The sequence below is a fragment of the Erinaceus europaeus genome, chromosome 16, assembly GCF_950295315.1.
Source record: "Erinaceus europaeus chromosome 16, mEriEur2.1, whole genome shotgun sequence".
Classification (NCBI taxonomy): Eukaryota; Metazoa; Chordata; class Mammalia; order Eulipotyphla; family Erinaceidae; genus Erinaceus; species Erinaceus europaeus.
This window is the reverse complement of record NC_080177.1, coordinates 25,081,671-25,102,394: the sequence shown is the minus strand read 5'-3', so window position 1 is coordinate 25,102,394 and position 20,724 is coordinate 25,081,671. Positions and strand designations below refer to the sequence as shown.

Genomic DNA, 20,724 nt, shown 5'->3' with positions numbered 1-20,724 from the left:
TACCATGGCATTTAATATGTCAATGGATATTTTCATTTATATCATCTTAATTAAAATGATGGGTTGTTTCACCTTGCCATTAAAACACCCAAAGTTCTTAATTTTAAGCTTAGTAATTTTAAGAATAATACTTAAAACCTGTAGATAGTCCTCTGTTCCTCCACTAGTTAGCACTCTGACAGTAACCATTTCTTTTATATTACTTATTTGTTTATCGATGATATATATATGAGTATAATATATATTGAGCGGGAAAAAGAAGGAGAAAGAGAAAAACACGTATAGTACTGCTTCACTGTGAAGCTTCCTCACTGCAGGTGGAGGCCAGGTTTCAACTGGGGTCTTTGTGCATGGTAACATGTGTGGTAACATGTGTGGACCCTCTGGGTTCACCATTGCCAGGCCCCTAGAGTAAACCGCTTCTCAATTTCAAGATCCATCTTTAGATTTTATTGACAGAAGTTTCTTTTGCTGTGATACCTCTTGATTAATTTGACCCATGCTGTGTTTGATAATGCTAAAAGGCCTATGAAAAGTATTTGTGCTTTTTAAAACTAGCAGCCCAAAGCAGAGTATGTAACAGGTTGCAGAAAGAACAAAAATGTGGTTATTGTCAATTAAAAAGAAAGTAGACTTTGATTAATGTTTAACCTTTGGCTTGATACTGGCATCCTCACTTGGTGTATATGTTAGCTTTTCGTTTATCAGGGATAGTCTCTGAGGAAAAGAAGCAGAAGATTGACAGAGATACCTTGTTCCTACTTTTCAGTATATTGCTATGAGTTGCAGTTCTTCATGTACCTAGTGAGGCCGACTTAATGCCGGGAGGTGGTGTAGTGATAAAGCTTTGGACTCTCAAGCATGAGGTCCTGAGTTTGATCCCCGGCAACACATGTGCCAGAGTGATGTCTGGTTCTTTCTCTCTCCTCCTATCTTTCTCATAAATAAATAAAATCTTTAAAAAATGAAATAAGATCTTACAAAATAACCAAATGCCATAAGAGGACTTCTGCAAAGAAACTGTATTTGAAGACATCACTAGCAATGAGAATAGCAGTGAACCATACTCACATTTAAATCAGAGCTGATGATTCTGAAGGCATGACAATCTAATCCTACCTGAAAAGGCATTCACAGGACATGAAAATATAAAAATGACAGCTTTGGGGCATGGGAGGTGGCCTAGTGGTAGAACATATGTTTACTATGTATGAACCCTGGGTTTTCTCAGATGGGTGGGTGCACATTGGATGGCACAAAGGATTAAAATAGGTGGAGTTCTGCAGATGATAGAGCGATGCTTTGATTTCTCTCTCTGTCTCTCTCTCTCTCATCAACGTGCTCCTCAATCCTCACTTGAAGTAGTGCTTGGGATTGAACCTGATATCTCAGAACCTTAGGCATGAAAGTCTGCTGTGTAACCCCTACAGTATCTCCCCAATCCACTTTGGTGTCTTTTGCTTTCTCCCTCTGTGTCCCTTTCTGTCTGTCTCTGAAAATTTAAAATAATGGTTGGATCAGGGAGGCAGCTCATTGGTATTGCTCATACATGAGTCTTTAGGTTCCTAGGTTTGTTCTTTGGCACACTATAAAACACACACACACACACACACACACACATTTGTATGTATGTATTATTATTTTTCAATGTGCCCTTAGGAAATGAAAGCAGGGTTTCACACATGTGTAATGCCACTGCTGAGTGACTGACTGCAGGCCAGTTTTTTAAATTTATTTTTAAATTTTTATTAAATTTTATTTATTATTGGATAGAGACAGAGGGAAATTGAGGGGGGAGGTAGAGATGGAGAAAGACAGAGAGACACCTGCAGCCCTGCTTCACCACTTGTGAAGCTTTCCCTCTGCAGGTGGGTACCAGGGGCTTGAACCCAGGTCCTTGTGCACTGTAGTGTGAGTGCTTAGCCAGGTGCGCCACTGCCTGGCCCAGCCGGCCAGTTTTTCATTCTTTATTTTAGGTAGAAGAGAGGCAGTGTAGCACTTCTCCATCATCTATAGGGCTTTCTTGAGCCATCCATGGTGTTCTCAGATGGTGCTTGGACCCAAACCCAGAGCCCTATGTACAACAAGGCATGCACTCTTCCAGTTCCCTCTATCCATTAATGTTTACAAAGAAAGTCTTGCTGTGATTTTTGCCCTTGAAAACTGGCTAATAATGGTAGGAAGCCATCATAACAAAGAAACACACAGGGCACGAAGACAAACTTACACACAATTTTCAGTGATGTTAATTTAGATAGAAAGTTAGGTCATACGTTATTCAATAGTAGAAAAATTTCAGTAAATTTGATGATAGGTGTTTAAGGGCCTTGAGTTTTCTTACTATGCAAAGACTAAATGCATCACATTATCAATAACACTAGACACAATAGTTTTTTCTGTTACACTAAATTGGATGAAATTTTGAAAACAATATTACAACTTAAGTGAATTTTTTGTGAATAATTTTTTTTTTTTCTTTTTAACCAGAGCATCGCTCAGCTCTGGTTTATGGTTCTTCTTCTAGCGTTTGCCAGAAGAAGTGGTTTATGGTGATGTGGAGGATTGAACCTGGACCTTGGAACCTCAGGCATGAACGTCTCTTTGAATAACCATTATGCTATGTACTCCCACCTTGTGAATAAATTCTTTTAAAAAATGTATAGAAGGGGAGTCGGGCTGTAGCACAGCGGGTTAAGCGCAGGTGGCGCAAAGCACAAGGACCGGCATAAGGATCCCGGTTCGAGCCCCAGCTCCCCACTTGCAGGGGAGTCGCTTCACAGGCGGTGAAGCAGGTCTGCAGGTGTCTATCTTTCTCTCCTCCTCTCTGTCTTCCCCTCCTCTCTCCATTTCTCTCTGTCCTATCCAACAATGACAACAACAATAATAACTACAACAATTAAAAAAAAAAACAACAAGGGCAACAAAGGGAATAAATAAATAAAATAAATAAAAAAAATTTAAAAAATGTATAGAAATCATTGCAGAGGATTTGAAGCATCAAGAATCCAAATGTCATACAATGTGAAAGATTGCCACTTAAAAAATAACTGACGTTTCTGTCATGACTCAGATTATCATATTAGCTGGATTCTGTTTCAGTAATGAAATACATGAGGAACTAATATATATATTGATTATAGGATAGAGACAGACAGATATTGAGAGGGGAGGAGGAGGTAGAGAGGGAATGAGATACAGAGATATACTGGCAGCCCTGCTTCACAACTCATGAAGCTTTCCCCCTGCAGGGGGGGATTAGGGACTTGAGCCTAGGTCCTTGTGCACTGTAATATGTGCACTTAACCAGGTGTGCCACCACCTGGCCCTCAGGAACTAATTTTTTATGCAATAAAAGTAAACATGTATTAGGGTAGATCTAGCCCCCCAAATTGGTGACTTCTAGAATATAGATAATGCTTAAGAGAAATATTTTTAAAATGTTTTCAAATTAATTTTTATTCACTACTTCCTGTTTTTTTTTTAATATGGCTGTAATTGATTTCTTTTTAAAAATCTTTGACTGACTAAAATTTCAAAACCTTTATTTTGACGTATGACTCACTTGTTGAATTTTGTTGCATTTTTCTCTTTTTCTTCACTCACACACTTCTTAATGCTGAACCATACAACATCATGTTGTATATATCAATACCTTTCACCTCTAAATACTTTTTTTTTTGAAAGTTTAAAATTTTTTTAAATTTATTTCTTTATTGGGGAATTAATGTTTTACATTCAACAGTAAATACAATAGTTTGTACATGCATAACATTCCCCAGTTTCCCATTTAACAATACAACCCCCACTATGTCATTTATCATCCTTCATGGACCTGTATTCTCCCCACCCACCCACCCCAGAGTCTTTTACTTGGGTGCAATATGCCAATTCCATTTCAGGTTCTACTTGTGTTTTCTTTTCTGACCTTGTTTTTCAACTTCTGCCTGAGAGTGAGATCATCCCATATTCATCCTTCTGTTTCTGACTTATTTCACTCAACATGATTTTTTCAAGATCCATCCAAGATCGGCTGAAAACGGTGAAGTCACCATTTTTTACAGCTGAGTAGTATTCCATTGTGTATATATCCCACAACTTGCTCAGCCACTCATCTGTTGTTGGACACCTGGGTTGCTTCCAGGTTTTGGCTATCACAAATTGTGCTGCCAAGAACATATGTGTACACAGATATTTTTGGATGGATGTGTTGAGTTCCTTAGGATATATCCCCAGGAGAGGAATTGCAGGATCATAGGGTAGGTCCATTTCTAGCCTTCTGAGAGTTCTCCAGACTGTTCTCCACAGAGGTTGGACCAATTTACATTCTCACCAGCAGTGCAGGAGGGTTCCTCTGATCCCACACCCTCTCCAGCATTTGCTGCTGTTACCTTTTCTGATGTATGACATTCTCACAGGAGTGAAGTGGTATCTCATTGTTGTCTTTATTTGCATTTCTCTGACAATCAGAGACTTGGAGCATTTTTTTCATGTGTTTCTTGGCCTTTTGGATCTCTTCTGTGGTGAATATTCTGTCCAAGTCCTCCCCCCATTTTTGGATGGGGTTATTTGTTGTCTTGTTGTTGAGTCTGGCAAGCTCTTTATATATGTTGGTTATTAAACTCTTATCTGATGTATGACATGTAAAGATCTTCTCCCATTCTGTGAGGGGTCTCTTGGTTTGGGTAGTGGTTTCTTTTGCTGTGCAGAAGCTTTTTAATTTGATGTAGTCCCATAGGTTTATACTTGCCTTAGTCTTCTATGTAACTGGATTCGTTTCATTGAAGATGTCTTTAAAATTTATGCGGAAAAGAGTTCTGCCAATATTTTCCTCTAAGTATTTGATAGTTTGTGGTCTAACATCCAAGTCCTTAATTCACTTGGAATTTACTTTTGTATTCGGTGAAATACAGTGATTCAGTTTCATTCTTCTGCATGTTTCAACCCATTGTTTCCAACACCATTTGTTGAAGAGACTCTGCTTTCCCCATTTAATAGTCTGAGCCCCTTTGTCAAAGATTAGATGTCCATAGGTGTGGGGCCACCTCTAAATACTTTTAAGAATAAAGATCAAACTAACTTTCAATGAGACTAATGTAAAATTGTTCTCTTTTTTTTTTTTTTTTTTTTTAAACCAGTGCACTGTTCAGCTCTGGCTTATGGTGGTACAGGGGATTGAACCTGGGACTCTGGAATCTCAGGCATGAGAGTCTGTTTGCATAACCATTATGCTATCTACCCACCGCCCTGTAAAATTGTTCTCAAAAGTCAACTTATAAAATACTGGCTTGGGGAGACAGCATAACTGTTATACAAAAGACTTTCATGCCTGATGCTCTCAGGTCCCAGGCTCAATCCTCAGCACCACCATAAGCCAGAGTTGAGCAGTGCTCTGGTCTGTGTATCTCTCTTTCATTAAAATCATAAATAATAAAATAAATAACATTTAAAATACTGAGCTAATTATTAAAGACTCTTAAATCTTCTCTCTCTCTTTTTTTAAAAGAATTTATTTATTCATGAGAAAGATAGGAGGAGAGAAAGAACCAGCCATCACTCTGGTACATGTGCTGCCAGGGATCGAACTCAGGACCTCATGCTTGAAAGTCTAGTGCCTTAGCCACTGTGCCAATTCCCGGACTACTTCTTTTCTTTCCTTTTTGTCTCCAGGGTTATGGCTGGGGCTCATGAATCCACTGCTCCTGAAGGCTGTTTATTCCCTTTTGTTGCCCTTGTTGCTTGTTGTTAGTATTGCTGTCGTTATTGGATAGGACAGAGGAGGGGAAGACAGAGAGGGGGAGAGAAAGATAGACACCTGCAGACCTGCTTCACTGCTTGTGAAGTGACCCCCCCCTGCAGGTGGGGAGCAGGAAACTTAAACCAGGATCCTTATGCCAGTCCTTGCATTTTGCACCATGTCTGCTTAATCTGCTGCACCGCCTCTTAAATATTTCCAAGAGTGTGGGCAAATAGCATAATGGTTATGCAAACAGACTGTCATGCCTGATGCTTTGAAGTCCCAGATTCAGTCCCCCACACCACCATAAGCCAGAGCTGATCAGTGCTCTGGATAAAAAAAGAAAAAAAAAATCCTCAAATCTAAAATATTTTCAAGATCATATCATAAGTTGTGTTGATAAAGAAAAGGTGTAGAGCTTCAAGTTGGGAATGTATAAATAAATCCTCTGTCTTTCTTACTGAATTTTTCCCCTGAATTATATAAAAATGGATGATCATGATGATTTGAGTGACTTTTTTTTTTTCCATGTCTCCTGCGGCTGGTATGTAACAACTTATGGTGAGATCTTAGAAGGATTTTTGTTTGGTTAATTGTGATGTTTTTTCAAATAATTTTTTTCTCCCCCCCCTCTTTAGATTACAGGTCCACCAGGCTGTGGGAAGACTCAGTTTTGTATAATGATGAGTGTTTTGGCTACTTTACCCACCAACATGGGAGGATTAGGGGGAGCTGTTGTGTACATTGATACGGAGTCAGCATTTAGTGCTGAAAGGTAGGAGATTTTGTTTTCAATACAATGCTTATTTTTGTAAATCCTCTGTTGTGTGTTAATTTAGAGATAGCATATAACATTTATTAATTTTTTTTGCTTTATTTTTCCCATACTTGACAGGAAAGAGAAATTGAGAGGGGAGAGGGAAAGGGAGAGATAGAGAGACTGACTCCTCAAGCACTGCTTTACTGCTTATAAGCCTTCCCCACTACAGGTGGGGGCTGGGGGGTTGAACCTGAGTTCTTGTGCATGATAATGTGTACACTCAGCCAGGTGCACCACCACCTAGCCACAACATGTAACATTTATCAATTTAGTATTTACCACTTTTTTTTTCTTGAGAACATGGAAGTCTAGATACTACTTTATTATTTTCTAAAATTTATTATTATTATTTTACTAGAGCACTGCTCAGCTCTAGTATATGGTGGTGTGGGCGATTGAACCTGGGACTTTGGAGCCTCTGGCATGAGAGTCTGTTTGCATAACCATTATACTATCTACTCCCTCCCTAGATACTATTTTCAAGGTGCTTTCTTTCTAGAATTGATACAGTAAGCAGTTGCTTTTCATGTTTTCAATCCACCACCCCCCCTTTTTTAAATTTACTTCCAGGGTTATCGCTGGGGCTCAGTGCCTGCACTAGAATCCACTGCTCCTGGAGGCCATTTTTTTTTCCCCTCGGTTGTTGCTGCTGCTGTTGTTGGATAGAACAAATTGAGAGAGATGGGGAGGACAGAGAGGGGGAGAAAGAGACACTTGCAGACCTGCCTTACCACTTGTGAGGCGACCCCCATGCAGGTGGGGGAGCTGCTGTTAACCAGAATCCTTGCACAAGTCTTAGGGTTTCATACTATGTGTGCTTAACCTGGTGTGTCACCGCCTGACTCCCTTCAATCCCATTTTTATTGGTGTGAGTGGGGTTCCTGGATAAGTTATAATTTTCAGAAAGTCAGGAAGAAATATGTTCAAGAAAAAGGGAGGAATTTAAGTAGGGGGCGGAGGAGGGGGGAAATAAATAAGTAAGACAAAGGTAAGTTGCTTTCTAGACTACTTTTAGTTGAAAACCAACTATTCATTAATGATGTTAACGAATGGAAAAATTGTTACTTTGAAAATATTTTTGATTAGGTCTATAAGTATTTTACTTTAATCTTTGTAAGTGTATGGTATGTGCTTAGAAACGAAGTCTTTTCTTTCTTTCTTTCTTTTTTTTTTTTTTTTTAAGATTTTTATTTATTTATGAGAAAGATAGGAGGAGAGAGAAAGAACCAGACATCACTCTGGCACATATGCTTCCCAGGATCAAACTCAAGACCTCATGCTTGAGAGTCCAAAGCTTTACCACTGCGCCACCTCCCGGACCACAAGAAACAAAGTCTTTTCATAGTTTGGCAAGGCCTTAACTTTCTGTGAGAGAAACAGTTAGCCACCAGTGTTACTCTATGTAGCTGAAGATAAGTCTGGTCCCTTTCTCCCCTGCTCTGACTGAAATTCAGAAGCAGGAATGCCTACATGTTTCGAGACTGATTTGCATAGTCTCTTGAGCCTTTCTCTGTGTCACTATGAATCCTATTTCTCCCCAATTTCACTCTAACACTTCTATTGAGATTAGAGGATGTTACCTAACCAGATACATCGCAAGTGGGCTATTTTTATCCAGAATTTATTTGCTTTGTTCTACATCTCTTGGATATTTGTTCTTTTTTTGAGTGTAATTTATGTTTCTTATATTTTACATTTCAAAGTGTGTTTTATATGCTGCTATAAATTTCTAAGGCTCACATAATGGGGATACCTCTCAATGACGGTATTTTTTAAATAATTTTTTAATGTTTATTTATTTTCTTTTTGTTGCCCTTGGGTGCAATACGCCAAACCCAGACCAAGTTCTACTTCTTCTTCTTCTTTTTTTTTTTTATTTAAGAAAGGATTAATTAACAAAACCATAGGGTAGGAGGGGTACAACTCCACACAATTCCCACCGCCCAATCTCCATATCCCACCCCCTCCCCCAATAGCTTTCCCATTTTCTATCCCTCTGGGAGCATGGATCCAGGGTCATTGAGGGTTGCAGAAGGTAGAAGGTCTGGCTTCTGTAATTGCTTCCTCACTGAACATGGGCGTTAACTGGTCGGTCCATACTCCCAGTCTGCCTCTCTCTTTCCCTAGTAGGATGGGTCTCTGGGGAAGCTGAGCTCCAGGACACATTGGTGGTGTCTTCAATCCAGGGAAGTCTGGCCGGCATCCTGATGATACCTGGAACCTGGTGACTGAAAAGAGAGTTAACATACAAAGCCAAACAAATTGTTGAGCAATCATGGACCCAAAGCTTGGAAAAGTGGAGAGGAAGTATTAGGGAGGTACTCACTGCAAACTCTAGTATACTTCTGCTTTCTTACTTTGGTGCCATACTCCAAACTCAGTCAATTTCTGCTTTGCGTTTCTACTTCTTCTTCTTCTTTTTTTTTTACATGCATAACATTCCCCAGATTCCCATTTAGCAATACCACCCCACTATTTCATTCATCATTTTTCATGGACCTGTATTCTCCCCACCCACCCCCCCACCCCAGAGTCTTTTACTTTGGTGTAATACTCCAATTCCATTTCAGGTTTGACTTGTGTTTTCTTTTCTAATCTTGTTTTTCAACTTCGGCCTGAGAGTGAGATCATCCCATATTCATCCTTCTGTTTCTGACTTATTTCACTCAACATGATTTTTTCAAGGTCCATCCAAGATTGGCTGAAAACGGTGAAGTCACCATTTTTTACAGCTGAGTAGTATTCCATTGTGTATACATACCACAACTTGCTCTGAATGACTCTGAAAATGTCCAATAGTTCTAGGTTATCTATCTCTTCATTTAGCTCCCTTATGTCTTTACTGATTTTCTTCCTGGATGATCTGTCAAGTTGAGATAGTGGGGTGTTGAAGTCCCCTACTATGATTGTGTTACTGTTAATATATTGCTGTAGCTCTTTCAGTAGAAGTTTGATGTATTTAGATGGCTTCTCATTGGGTGCATAGATATTAATAATTGTTAAGTCCTCTTGATTGACTGATCCTCTGAGCATTAAGTAGTGTCCATTCCTATCTTTTTTAATCTTATGTATTTTAAAGTCTATCATGTCAGATATGGGAATAGCTGTTCCTGCCATTTTTTGTGGGCCATTGGCTTGAATGATAGTTTTCCATCCTTTCACTTTAAGTCTGTGTTTGTCTTGTTGCGTTAGGTGAGTTTCCTGTAGACAACATATTGTTGGGTTGTGTTTTCTGATCCATCTTCCTACTCTGTGTCTTTTAATAGGTGAATTCAGGCCATTCACATTTATTGATATCAAAGATTGAAGATATTTTTTTTTTATTTTATTTTTTTTTTTAGATTGAAGATATTTTAACGCCATTCTTGTAGAGTTTTAGAGTGTTTTGATATATGTTCTATTTGTGGTGGTCTGGTTGTTTATAGGAAACCTTTCAGAACTTCTTTCAAGGCAGGCTTGGTGATGGTTGCTTCCTTCAATTGTTGCTTGTCTGAGAAGGTTTTGATGCTTCCATCTAGTCTGAATGACAGTCTAGCAGGATATAGTATTCTTGGCTGAAAGCCTTTCTCATTGAGCACTCGATAGATATCTTGCCATTCTCTTCTGGCCTGTAGTGTTTGTATGGAGAAGTCTGCTGTTGTTGAGGTGGTCTGGTGTCGGGCTGCACCACGGAGAAGAGAGCGGACGTCCAGAGCAAAGGGGTACACAGATCTTTATTATAGGATGGGGGGGGAGGTTTGGTTCAGACCACGTGGAGCCAGCCAGCAATGGCCGACCACGGGGGGAGAGCAGGGAGCGAGACCTCAGAGAGGGAGAGCCAGAGCCCAGAGAGAGAGAAGGGAGGGGTGAGGGGGCTTTTTATTGGGCGACAACCAGGGGTGACGTGTAGGGCCAGGATTGGTTGAAAGGGGGCACTCTAGGATTTAGCGGGGCATAGAAAAACCTGGGGGCGGAGCCAGGATTGGTTGAAAGGGGGCACTCTAGGATTTAGCGGAGCATAGAAAAACCTGGGGGCGGAGACTGCATCAGAATAAGTCCTCAGCAACATCTCCTCCTATCCCTTTATATCTAAATGGACACAGTAAAGAAAAATGGAGCAGGCTTAAATGTTTTAGAGGAATGCCATGCTCAGGTGGGAAGATGTAGGACTTTCTGTGGAGAAGGGAAGGCTTAAATGGCTGCCAACCTTGTGAGATTTATGCGTCTTCCTGTGCTCAACCCCTCTTTAGAGAGAGAGACTTACCTGGAGAGACTCATCTCATAGGTTTAAGCGCAGCCTGCTCAACCATCTCTTCACAATATCTCTACATCTTTTCTATCTTTCTACCTAGTAATAGCATAAGATGTACAAAGTCTATAAAAGACTATCATGGGGCAGAAACCTTTTGGGCATAAGCCTACATGACATAACAAAATAGGAAGGGACACGAAGGGGAGAAGTAAAAGCCAGTGTGGTGTGAAGGGAAGGATTGGTGTGTAAAGGAGCATTCCCTGTTTGGGTGGGGAAAGGGGCAAGGGTACATAATGAGGGGGAGGCGGGAGGCATGACCCACCAAACAGAGGGGCTATTTGGCATTGTATAGTCCTCAAGGCAACAGTCTGTAAAGTCTATGAATTACTCAGGATCAGTCTATGAAAAACCAGCAATGTGAAGGGAAGGAAGCTGCTGTAAAATTGTCTAAAGTGTCCAAAGGGTATACCAGCAAGTCCAATAGAAGTCTCAGTCCAAAGTAGGCGACTGGGGGAGAAATGGCAGGGGATGAAATGCTGCATGAGGAAGGTCAGCCTCTGGAATTCTGCTTTTCTGTAGATTGTGAGCTGGAACCGCCAAAACGTGACAGGTCAAAGCAAAAGCAGGAAAGGCAGACAGGCAGTAAAAAGGTTCTGTCCTTGGAGTCTGCGAATCAGATTCTTCAGATCGCGTTGAGTGACATCTAGGGTTTCGGGGGGTGTGCCATGGTAGTCGTGCCATCTAGTGAGTGACGTCAGGGTGTGCAGGGGTTCAGATGGTTTTTCTGGGATTCCTGTAAAGAAACACAAACAATCTGCTTCTCGTGGTTAGCAGGGCATCTGATTTGAATGCTTTATAGAAGAAGAGGTTTGGTGCCTTGACCAGCTGAGTATTGGGGGATGTATCTTTCCTATTCATTTATGATTACATTTTATATTATTTGTCATGGTAGTCAGCCGTTTATCTGGAAGGTCCTGGGTGATTCATGGGGAAAAAGACCTTATCTTTTAACAAAGACTCTAAGGTGTAGGGAAGCGGGAACTATCTTATCCCTTTTTTTTTTTTTTTTTTTGTATCTTGTATCTTGCCTTTTGTTGCCCTAGTTGTTCTTGCTGTAATTATATTGTTCTTATTGCTGATATTGTGGTTGTTGGATAGAACAGAGAGAAATGGAGAGAGGAGGGAAAGACAGAGGGAGATAAAGATACCTGTAGACCTGCTTCACCGCCTGTGAAGTGATTCCCCTGCAGGTGAGGAGCCGGGGGCTCAAACTGGGATCCTCAAGCCAGTTCTTGCTAAACTCGCTGCGCCACCACCCGATTCCCAGGAACTATCTTTTAACATAAACTCTATGGCCATGCCAATAGCAACCTTGAGGGCACATGTGGCTCCCCACATGTCCCCCTGTCTTATATCATGTTTTGATGTTTGGCGGACTTTGTTTTGTGGCAGGGTGGACTGTGCCTGTCTTAGGTTGGGGATCAGCCTTCCGTCTTACCCGTCATTGGAACACCTGGTCATTTTTGCCCAGTAGTACCAGATGCCCTGCCTTAGGTTGACTGGATAGCGCTAGTTTCCTCTTACCCGTCATTGGCTAGCCAGCCCTCTACATGGTGGACGTTCTGATGGAGGGGGGCAAATCCTCCACAGCAACTCAATATTCTGCCATGTCCAGCCTATGATAGTGACTTTGTATAGGTTGCATCTTTATGGCATCAATCTGTTGCTGCAAAAGGCCATGAGCTTGTTAAGAATTATAGGACTGTGGTCCGGGAGGTGATGCAGTGACTAAAGCCTTGGACTCTTAAGCATGATGTCCTGAGTTCGATCCCTGGGCGCCAGATGTTGTTGAGGTGGTCTGGTGTCGGGCTGCACCGCGGAGAAGAGAGCGGACGTCCAGAGCAAAGGGGTACACAGATCTTTATTATAGGATGGGGGGGGAGGTTTGGTTCAGACCACGTGGAACCAGCCAGCAATGGCCGACCACGGGGGGAGAGCAGGGAGCGAGACCTCAGAGAGGGAGAGCCGAGAGCCCAGAGAGAGAGAAGGGAGGGGTGAGGGGGCTTTTTATTGGGCGACAACCAGGGGTGACGTGTAGGGCCAGGATTGGTTGAAAGGGGGCACTCTAGGATTTACCGGAGCATAGAAAAACCTGGGGGCGGAGACTGCATCAGAATAAGTCCTCAGCAACAGTCTGCTGCTAATCTTATGGGTTTTCCTTTGTAGGTGACTCTTTGTTTTTCTCTTGCAGCCTTGAGGATCCTTTCTTTATCCTTATTCCTTTCCAATCTAAGTATGACATGTCTTGGTGTCTTTAGGTCTGGGTTAATTCTGTTTGGGACCCTCTGGGCTTCTAGAATCTTTATGTCTTTGGTGTTGTCTAGACTAGAGAAATTTTCAGCTATTATGGCCTGGAGAACGCTTTCTTCCTCCCCTTCTCTTTCTTCCTCTGGTAAGCCAATAATGCGTATATTGTTTCTTTTGAAGTCATCCCATAGGACTCTGTTGTTGTTTTCAGCATCTCTTAATCTCTTTTTGAGGTCTCTTACTTCTTCTTTAGTTGTCTCTAATTCATCCTCAATCTTGCTAATTCTGTCTTCAGCCTCATTGATTCTATTCTCTCTGCCCTCTACTGCTTTCTGGAGTTCATCTATTTTGTTGCCCTGCTCTGATACTGTTTTAGCTTGTTCAGCTAGTTGCCTTCTTAGCTCAGCCATTTCAGCTTTCAGCTCTCTAATAACCATGAGATTATTAGAATTTTCTTCCATATTCTCATTTGTTGTTCCTGCAGTTCTGATTACAATTTTTTCAAATTCTTTACTCACTCCTGTTATTATTTCCTTAGCTAATGTTTGGATGTTGAACTCGTTGTTTTGTGCTTCGCCCTCTGGAGGACTTTTAGCTGGACTCTTGTCCTGGTTCGAGTCTCCATTATTTTTTCTTGTTGTTTTAACCATTTTATATAAGTTAAGAGGTTTTTCAATCCCTGAGTTGGAGTTCAGTGGTGTAAAAGCCTTTTTTTTTTCCCCCTGTAGGCTATGGTAGCCTGAGGGCTTTTAAACTATCAATAGGCTTCTTGGCTTAATCAATGACTCCTGACCAAGAGATAAAGCAGGGTGTGGCAGAGATAATCCAGTGGTTATGCAAAGAGACTTTCACAGCCCTTCAGCTATGCCACGGAGGTATAGGTCTTCTCCTGAGTTTCCCAGTTAGATCTCTGTGCCCTGGTGTCCCTCCCTGTTGCTGCTCCAGATTCTGAGGGTAGTAGCAATGGAGACTCAGGGTTGTACTTGGTGAGTCTCTGGGGAGTCCTTTCCTCCCTTCAGCTGTCCCCTTGTTGGTGGAGCAGACTGGAGGTGGTGTCTGCACTGACAAACTGTCGAACTGTTAGCAGTCACTTAATCTCTCCTTAGGCCCCTCTCTCCTCTCTGTCACCAGCCACGCGTGTTTGTACTCACGGGTGATTTACTGGGTTTCTGTGGTCATTCTAGTCCTGTCTTGTTTCGGTCCGGGTGGTCTCCTTTGGTATTCCTAGTTGATCCGGGAGAGGAGAGGAGAGGAGAGTCAAGTTCTACTTCTGTTTCCCCTTCTGTTCTTAGTTTTCACTTCTGCCTATTAGTGAAACCATCCCATATTAATCCTTCTCTTTCTTTCTTTTTAAAATTAGCTTTATATATTTATTGGATAGAGCCAGCCAGAACTTGAGAGGGAAGGGTTAAAGAGGGAGAGGGACAGAGATATCTGCAGCCCTGCTTCACCACTCGTGACGCTTTCCCCCTGCAGGTGGGGACTAGGAGCTTGAATTGAACCTGGGTCTTTTCACAATGCAACATGTATGCCACCACTCAGCCCCTTCATCCTTCTCTTTCTAGGGAAATTTGTTCTTTTTAAGTGTATGTCATTCATTTGTCAGCTCTTTATGTTTATATTTGTATTTTCAAAAAGAAATCCAGTGACATGACACATATTAGCTGTTCAGAAATTTTTTTATAGATGAGTGGATAGATGTAACTCTCAGATCATGAAATCTGACACCATTTCCTATAGTTGTTATTCTTAACTGCACCCTATCAACCATAACGCCAAGAAGTCTGTTGGTAGGGCTCTAGATAGCTTCAGATGGAAGCTGGTTGCTAAAGGATCCATTTAATACATACAGAGTGAAGCTTCCAACCCAAGTTTTCTCATCTCTGGGAAAAGGAGAGGGACTAGAGACTGATCAGTAGCCAATGATATTTAATTAATCGTTTCTGTGTAACATTCTCCACAAAAATCTCTACATGGGGTGGGGATAGATAGCATAGTTGTTATGCAAATAGACTCTAATGTCTGAGACTCCAAAGTCCCAGGTTCAATCCCCTGCACCACCATAAGCCAGAGCTGAGCAGTGCTCTGGTAAAAAAGGGGGGGGGGCGGGTGGTGGTGTTCTTGGTTGAGTGCACATGTTACAGTGCTCACGGACCCAGGTTCAAGCCCTCGGTCCTCACCTGCAGGGGGAAGCTTCACAAGCAGTGAAGTAGGGCTGCAGGTGTCTCTCTTTCTCCCTCTATATCTCCCCTACCCTCTCGATTTCTGGCTGTCTCTATCCAATAAATAAAGATAAGAAAAATTAAATAAAAAATCTCTAAGTGATGAACTAGGAGATAGCTCACCTAGTAGAGCACACATCTTTTATTATATGGAAGGACCCAGGTGTAAGCCGTGGCACCACATGGGATGTATATGATGACACCAGTGGAAGCTCCACAGATGGTGGATCAGTGAGTATTGTGGTGTTTCTATCACTCGTTCTCTCTGGCTCTAACTTAAAAAAAAATGAAGCAAAAACAAAAGGTGGGAGGCCCGAGAAGTAATGTCATTGCATATGTGTGAGGCCCTGGCCCTCCATCTACCACAGACTCTCCAAAGGAATGTATTTTTTGTTTTTGTTTTTGTTTTATTTTATTATTTAAAAAAATTTATTCCCATCAGGTTAATTGCTGTGTTCCAGTTCCTGCATAGCAAATCCACCACTTCTGGTGGCCACCCGGCCCCCTGTTTTTCTCTTTTATTTGATAGGACACAGAGAAATTGAGTGTGGGGAGAGAGATAGGGAGTGAGAAAGAGAGACACCTGCAGACCTGCTTCACTGTTCATGAAACCTCCCTCCTGCAAATGGGGACAGGGGACTTGAACCCATGCTCTTGTGTAGAGTAGTGTGTGTCCTCAACTGGGTGCTTCATCGTTCAGCCCCTAAATTAATGCATTTCGAGAACTTTCAGGCCAGTGATTATGCCTGGTTGCCAGGTGCCATAGAGGGTATGGAGGTTCTACCCTTTTTAATGCATCTCTCCATTTGGCTGGTCTTGCATTGTATTCCTTAAAATAGACTGAGAATAATAAATGAAGTGCCATTCTGTGAGTCATCATAGCAAATTGTACTTAAGGAAGGTTGTGTGGGAAGTTCTGATTTATAGTGCCAGGGACTTTCCACTGATGGCTCAAGTGTATACCAATTAGTTTACTTGTGCGTGTCTTTGGGAAGATAATCTAAAATGGTGCATTAATTGTGCTTATTCATCTCCAGACTACAGTTGTGTCTCTAGACTACTTAATAGCTTGTTGATAGTAGAGTCCGGTGCTACACCCTTGGGTGCTCAAGACCTTCCATGGGGGTAGGGGTGGGAATGTTAAGCACACAGAGTTCTGGATTTCCTTCTAGTCACGTCAGCAAATGTCTGTTTTTGTTTGTTTGACTTATTTGACTTGTGCTGAAGATCTGATCTCTTCTTAGACACAATATACTTGAATATACCTTGAGGATATGATGAACAGATTGATCTAGTAACCAGTCTATAGGAATTTTGGCAACTGTGAGAATGTCAGTAGGCACGAACTAAACACTGTAGCATCCCTATCAGATAGAATCAGAGAAAGGGGGGTCGGGCAGTAGCACAGTGGGTTAAGTGCACATGGTGAGAAGCATAAAGACCTTTGTAAGGATCCTGGTTTGAGTCCCCCATCCCCACCTGCAGGGGAGCCGCTTCACAAGCAGTGAAGCAGGTCTGCAGGTGTCTGTCTTTCTCTCCCCCCTCTATTTTCCCCTCCTCTCTCAATTTCTCTCTGTCCTACCCAACAACAAGAACAAGAACAAGAACAACAATACTGATAAGGTCAACAAAAGGGAAAAATATGGCTTCCAGGAGCAGTGGATTCATAGTGCAGGCACCGAGCCCCAGCAATAACCCTGGAGACAAAAAAAAAAAAAAAAGAATCAGAGAAAGATGCAACTGAAGGCAAAGAATGCCAAAAGAGGTGATATGGGTGATAGATAATAAGAGAAGGTTTTGTGATAAAACCTGGGAAGAACTAAGGCTGGTAAAGGAAAATAAAGTGAGGTCTTAGAACTGCAGATGGATCTATGTGTGAGGAAAACTGAGGATTTGGGGAAGCAAGATGTGGAACTTAGGAGCCCCTGGCCTTAGGGGAGGTGGCTGAAATTTCAGGAGGTAGCAGCAGACATTATCGAGTTGTCATAAAATCAGGAGACAAAAAAAAGGGGGGGGGGCAGTAGCGCAGTGGTTTAAGCACACGTGGCTCAAAGCACAAGGATCCCAGTTCGAGACCTCGGCTCCCCACCTGCAGGGTGTTGGTCATTTTGCCAGGTCTGCTGCATTGCTTGATGTTGTGGTCTATTTACATAATCACTGCTTTGCCTGAGACCCGCCTTGCCTGCAGGGCACTGGTTTAATCCCCACTGGTTAGATGGAATTACGCTCTTTTCCTTCTCTTCACCCACTCTCCTACCTACTCTCCTTTTCTGGCTGGCCACTTCTGCCTCAGAAGATACAAAGACAGATTATTTTCTGATGAATAAACACATTACATTGCATTCCGCTCAGCCATGAGTTCCTGGTCATCTCCCGCCTGCCCGCCCAGCAGCAGGGGAGTCACTTCACAGCAGGGGAGTCACTTCACAGGCGGTGAAGCAGGTCTGCAGGTGTCTGTCTTTCCCCCTCTCTGTCTTCCCCTTCTCTCTCCATTTCTCTCTGTCCTATCCAACAATGATGACATCAATAACAACAATAAAAACAATAAGGGCAACAAAAGGGAAAATAAAGAAATAAATATATAAAAATTTTAAAAAGACTTTGAAATACAGGGAGAAATGCATAGTCCAAAAAGGGAGGAAGAATTTGATCAAATTCTTGGTACTTGGGGTGCCAAGTACCTTATAGCCACTATTCACTATTACCATATTATTTACGCAAGACTGGCCAGCTCCTCATGGGGCACAAGCGCTTCCACACTACAATCATCATCTCTGGCATTATGCTATTCCACTGCAGAATACTGTGCCCCAGTATGGTTCCGTAGCCCCCATGTCCACTTGGTCGATTCCAAATTAAATTCCTCCATGAGGATCATTTCTGGAACCATCCGTTCCACCCCGGTTCCATGGCTGCCAGTTCTTAGCAACATCGCCCCGCCAGATATTTGTCGAGATGCGGCATCATCTAAGTTCATCTCCCACGTCTACGCTCGACCGGACCTGCCAATATACGCGGATATCTTCGCCCACCCTGTCCAACGCTTGACATCTCGTCATCCAATCTGGTCCCCTACGCCTACACTGAACTTCTCTGTTCCAGTCTCTTGGAAACAGAGTTGGCAGTCAGCTGAGGTAAAGAACAAACAGCTCATCACAGACCCCTGCAAGCATCAACCCGGCTTTGACCTAGCACGTTATGATTGGGCCCTCCTCAATCGCTATTGAACAGGCCATGGCCGGTGCGCCGCTATGTTCCATCGCTGGGGAGCCAGAGACGACCCGAACTGCCCCTGCGGCTACAGACAGACTATGACCCACATAGTCAACGACTGCCACCTCTCCAGATTCAAAGGAGGTCTCGAAACTTTACATCAGGCTCAACCTGACGCTGTTGACTGGCTGCGGAAGAAGGGCAAACGCTAGAAGAAGAAGAACTATTACCATAGGGACATAGGCCCCCCCGCCTTCCCTTCATAATACTCCCTTATTTTTCTGAGTCCTGAATCTGCTGTGATAGACAGTAGTCCATTGAGTAGTCACCCTGTGAAGACTTGGCCTTACCTTGGTTGTTTTCCACCTCAGTAAATGGTAATTCCATTCTTTCAGATACTTACTTAATCAAGAAATCTCTTTAACGTTTCTTTCAAACTATATCATGAAAGGATCCATTTATATATATATTTTAAGTTTTTCATTTTTTTTTTGCCTCCAGGGTTGTTTATCTTTGTTGTTATTTTGTTGTTGTTGCTGTTATTGTTGCTGGATAGGACAGAGAGAAATTGAGAGGGGGGGAGAAAATGATAGATTCCTGCACATGGGGAGCCGGGTGCTCGAACCTGGATTCTTAGGCTGGTTGTCCTGCTGTGCTACCGCCCCTCCATTTATATTTTTGCACCTGCTTCCCTCCCCCTTCCCCTCCCCCCGCCCCTCCCCCTCCTCCTCCTCCTCCTCCTCTCCCTCTTTTTCTACCAGCGTACTGCTCAGCTCTTGCTTATGCAAACCTAGTGTCAGGTTTGAACCTGAAACCTCAGAACCTCAGACATGAAAGTCTTTTGCAAGATCATTGTGCTATCTCTCCAGCCCTAAATTACATGATGAGCTTGTCATTTTTGACTCACCTGGTCTATACTCTAAGTCACACCCCCTCCACCCCCATTTCTTATCTGGCATACTGGACTAGATGATCTTTCACTCTAGACCCATCTTTAGCCTTTTTTCCATGATATGTAAAGCAGTTAAAAAAAAAAAGAGACAAGAGGGGAGGAGAGGGAGAGGGAGATTATGTCAGTCTTTGGCTATGTTTTCTATCTTACTAAATTTAATCTAAACAAAATCCCACAGGCATGAAGAGCTAATGTAGTCTTGGCCCTTAGCAAGCTCTCTGACCTTGTTTGCTTTTCTTCCCTCTCTTACTTGTTCTATTCCAGCTGCTATTGGGTGTGGTGTATTGCACAAAAGCAAAGGGCTCTGCATGATGGGAAGGTCGTCCTAATTTAGTGGAGTGTCTACCAGACACCCAGGCCCTTGTCATGGAGAGATGAGAGGTTGGGGGAGCCAGGTGGTGGCACACCCAGTTAAACACACATATTACCAAACACAAGCACCCAGGTTCAAACCCCTGCACTCCACCTGCAGGAGGTCTGCTTCACGAGCAATGAAGCAGGTCTGCAGATGTCTACCTCTCTTTATCCCTCTCTCTCTGTATCCCCATCCTCTCTCAATTTCTTTCTGTCCTATCAAATAAAATGAAAATTTTTAGAAAGTGAAAATAAATAAAAAGGAAGAATTGGCCACTGGGAGTGGTAGATTTGTAGTGCCAGCATCAAGCCTCAGCAGTAACCTGGTGGTGAGAGAGAGAGATGAGAGGTTCTACCCTTGTGTCAGTAGTTGTATTGTAAACTACTAAACCCCCAATTAAAAAAAAAAAAAGCATTTGAGTCCTTTGTTAGGCTTTGTTAAGAGGCCTTGTTAGTCCTCAAACACAGTAGGCATTTTCCCACATCTGGGCTTGTTCCAATTCTCCCTGTGTGCTGATGACTGCATATCTGCATGGCCTGTTTTCTCACCTTAAACCTTTGCTTAAACCTCATGCCACCTCATTAAAGAGACCCTCCCAAATTACCCTACATATAATGGCACCTGACTCCACTGTCAGTCTTTCCCCTCATCCAGTTCTTTTTTCAATAGAGCAATTATTTCATATATAATATGTATTTGCTTTTCTCCATAGAATGTAACTTTATGAAAGAAGGATTCTTTGAAAAAATATTATTGTTGGGCTGGATAGTGGATAGTGCAAGTGTTAGTGCACAGGCTGTGAATGTACAAGGACCCAGGTTTGATCCCTGGCATCACCAGTCTCCGAGTTGGGTGATGTTCTGGTCAAAGCAAAGAAAAAAGTCTTTGTT

At 42.3% G+C, this 20,724-nt stretch overlaps 1 protein-coding gene across 10 annotated transcripts in view; it reads left to right on the top strand.

Moving 5' to 3' along the window:
- Positions 1–20,724, top strand: part of RAD51B (RAD51 paralog B) — a 975,550-nt gene that overhangs the window by 33,360 nt on the left and 921,466 nt on the right. For all 10 annotated transcript variants that reach the window (XM_060174759.1, XM_060174760.1, XM_060174758.1 and 7 more), the window contains exon 5: positions 6,373–6,509. In XM_060174759.1, the coding sequence (XP_060030742.1) occupies positions 6,373–6,509 (137 nt within the window). The remainder of the gene's footprint in view (positions 1–6,372; positions 6,510–20,724) is intronic.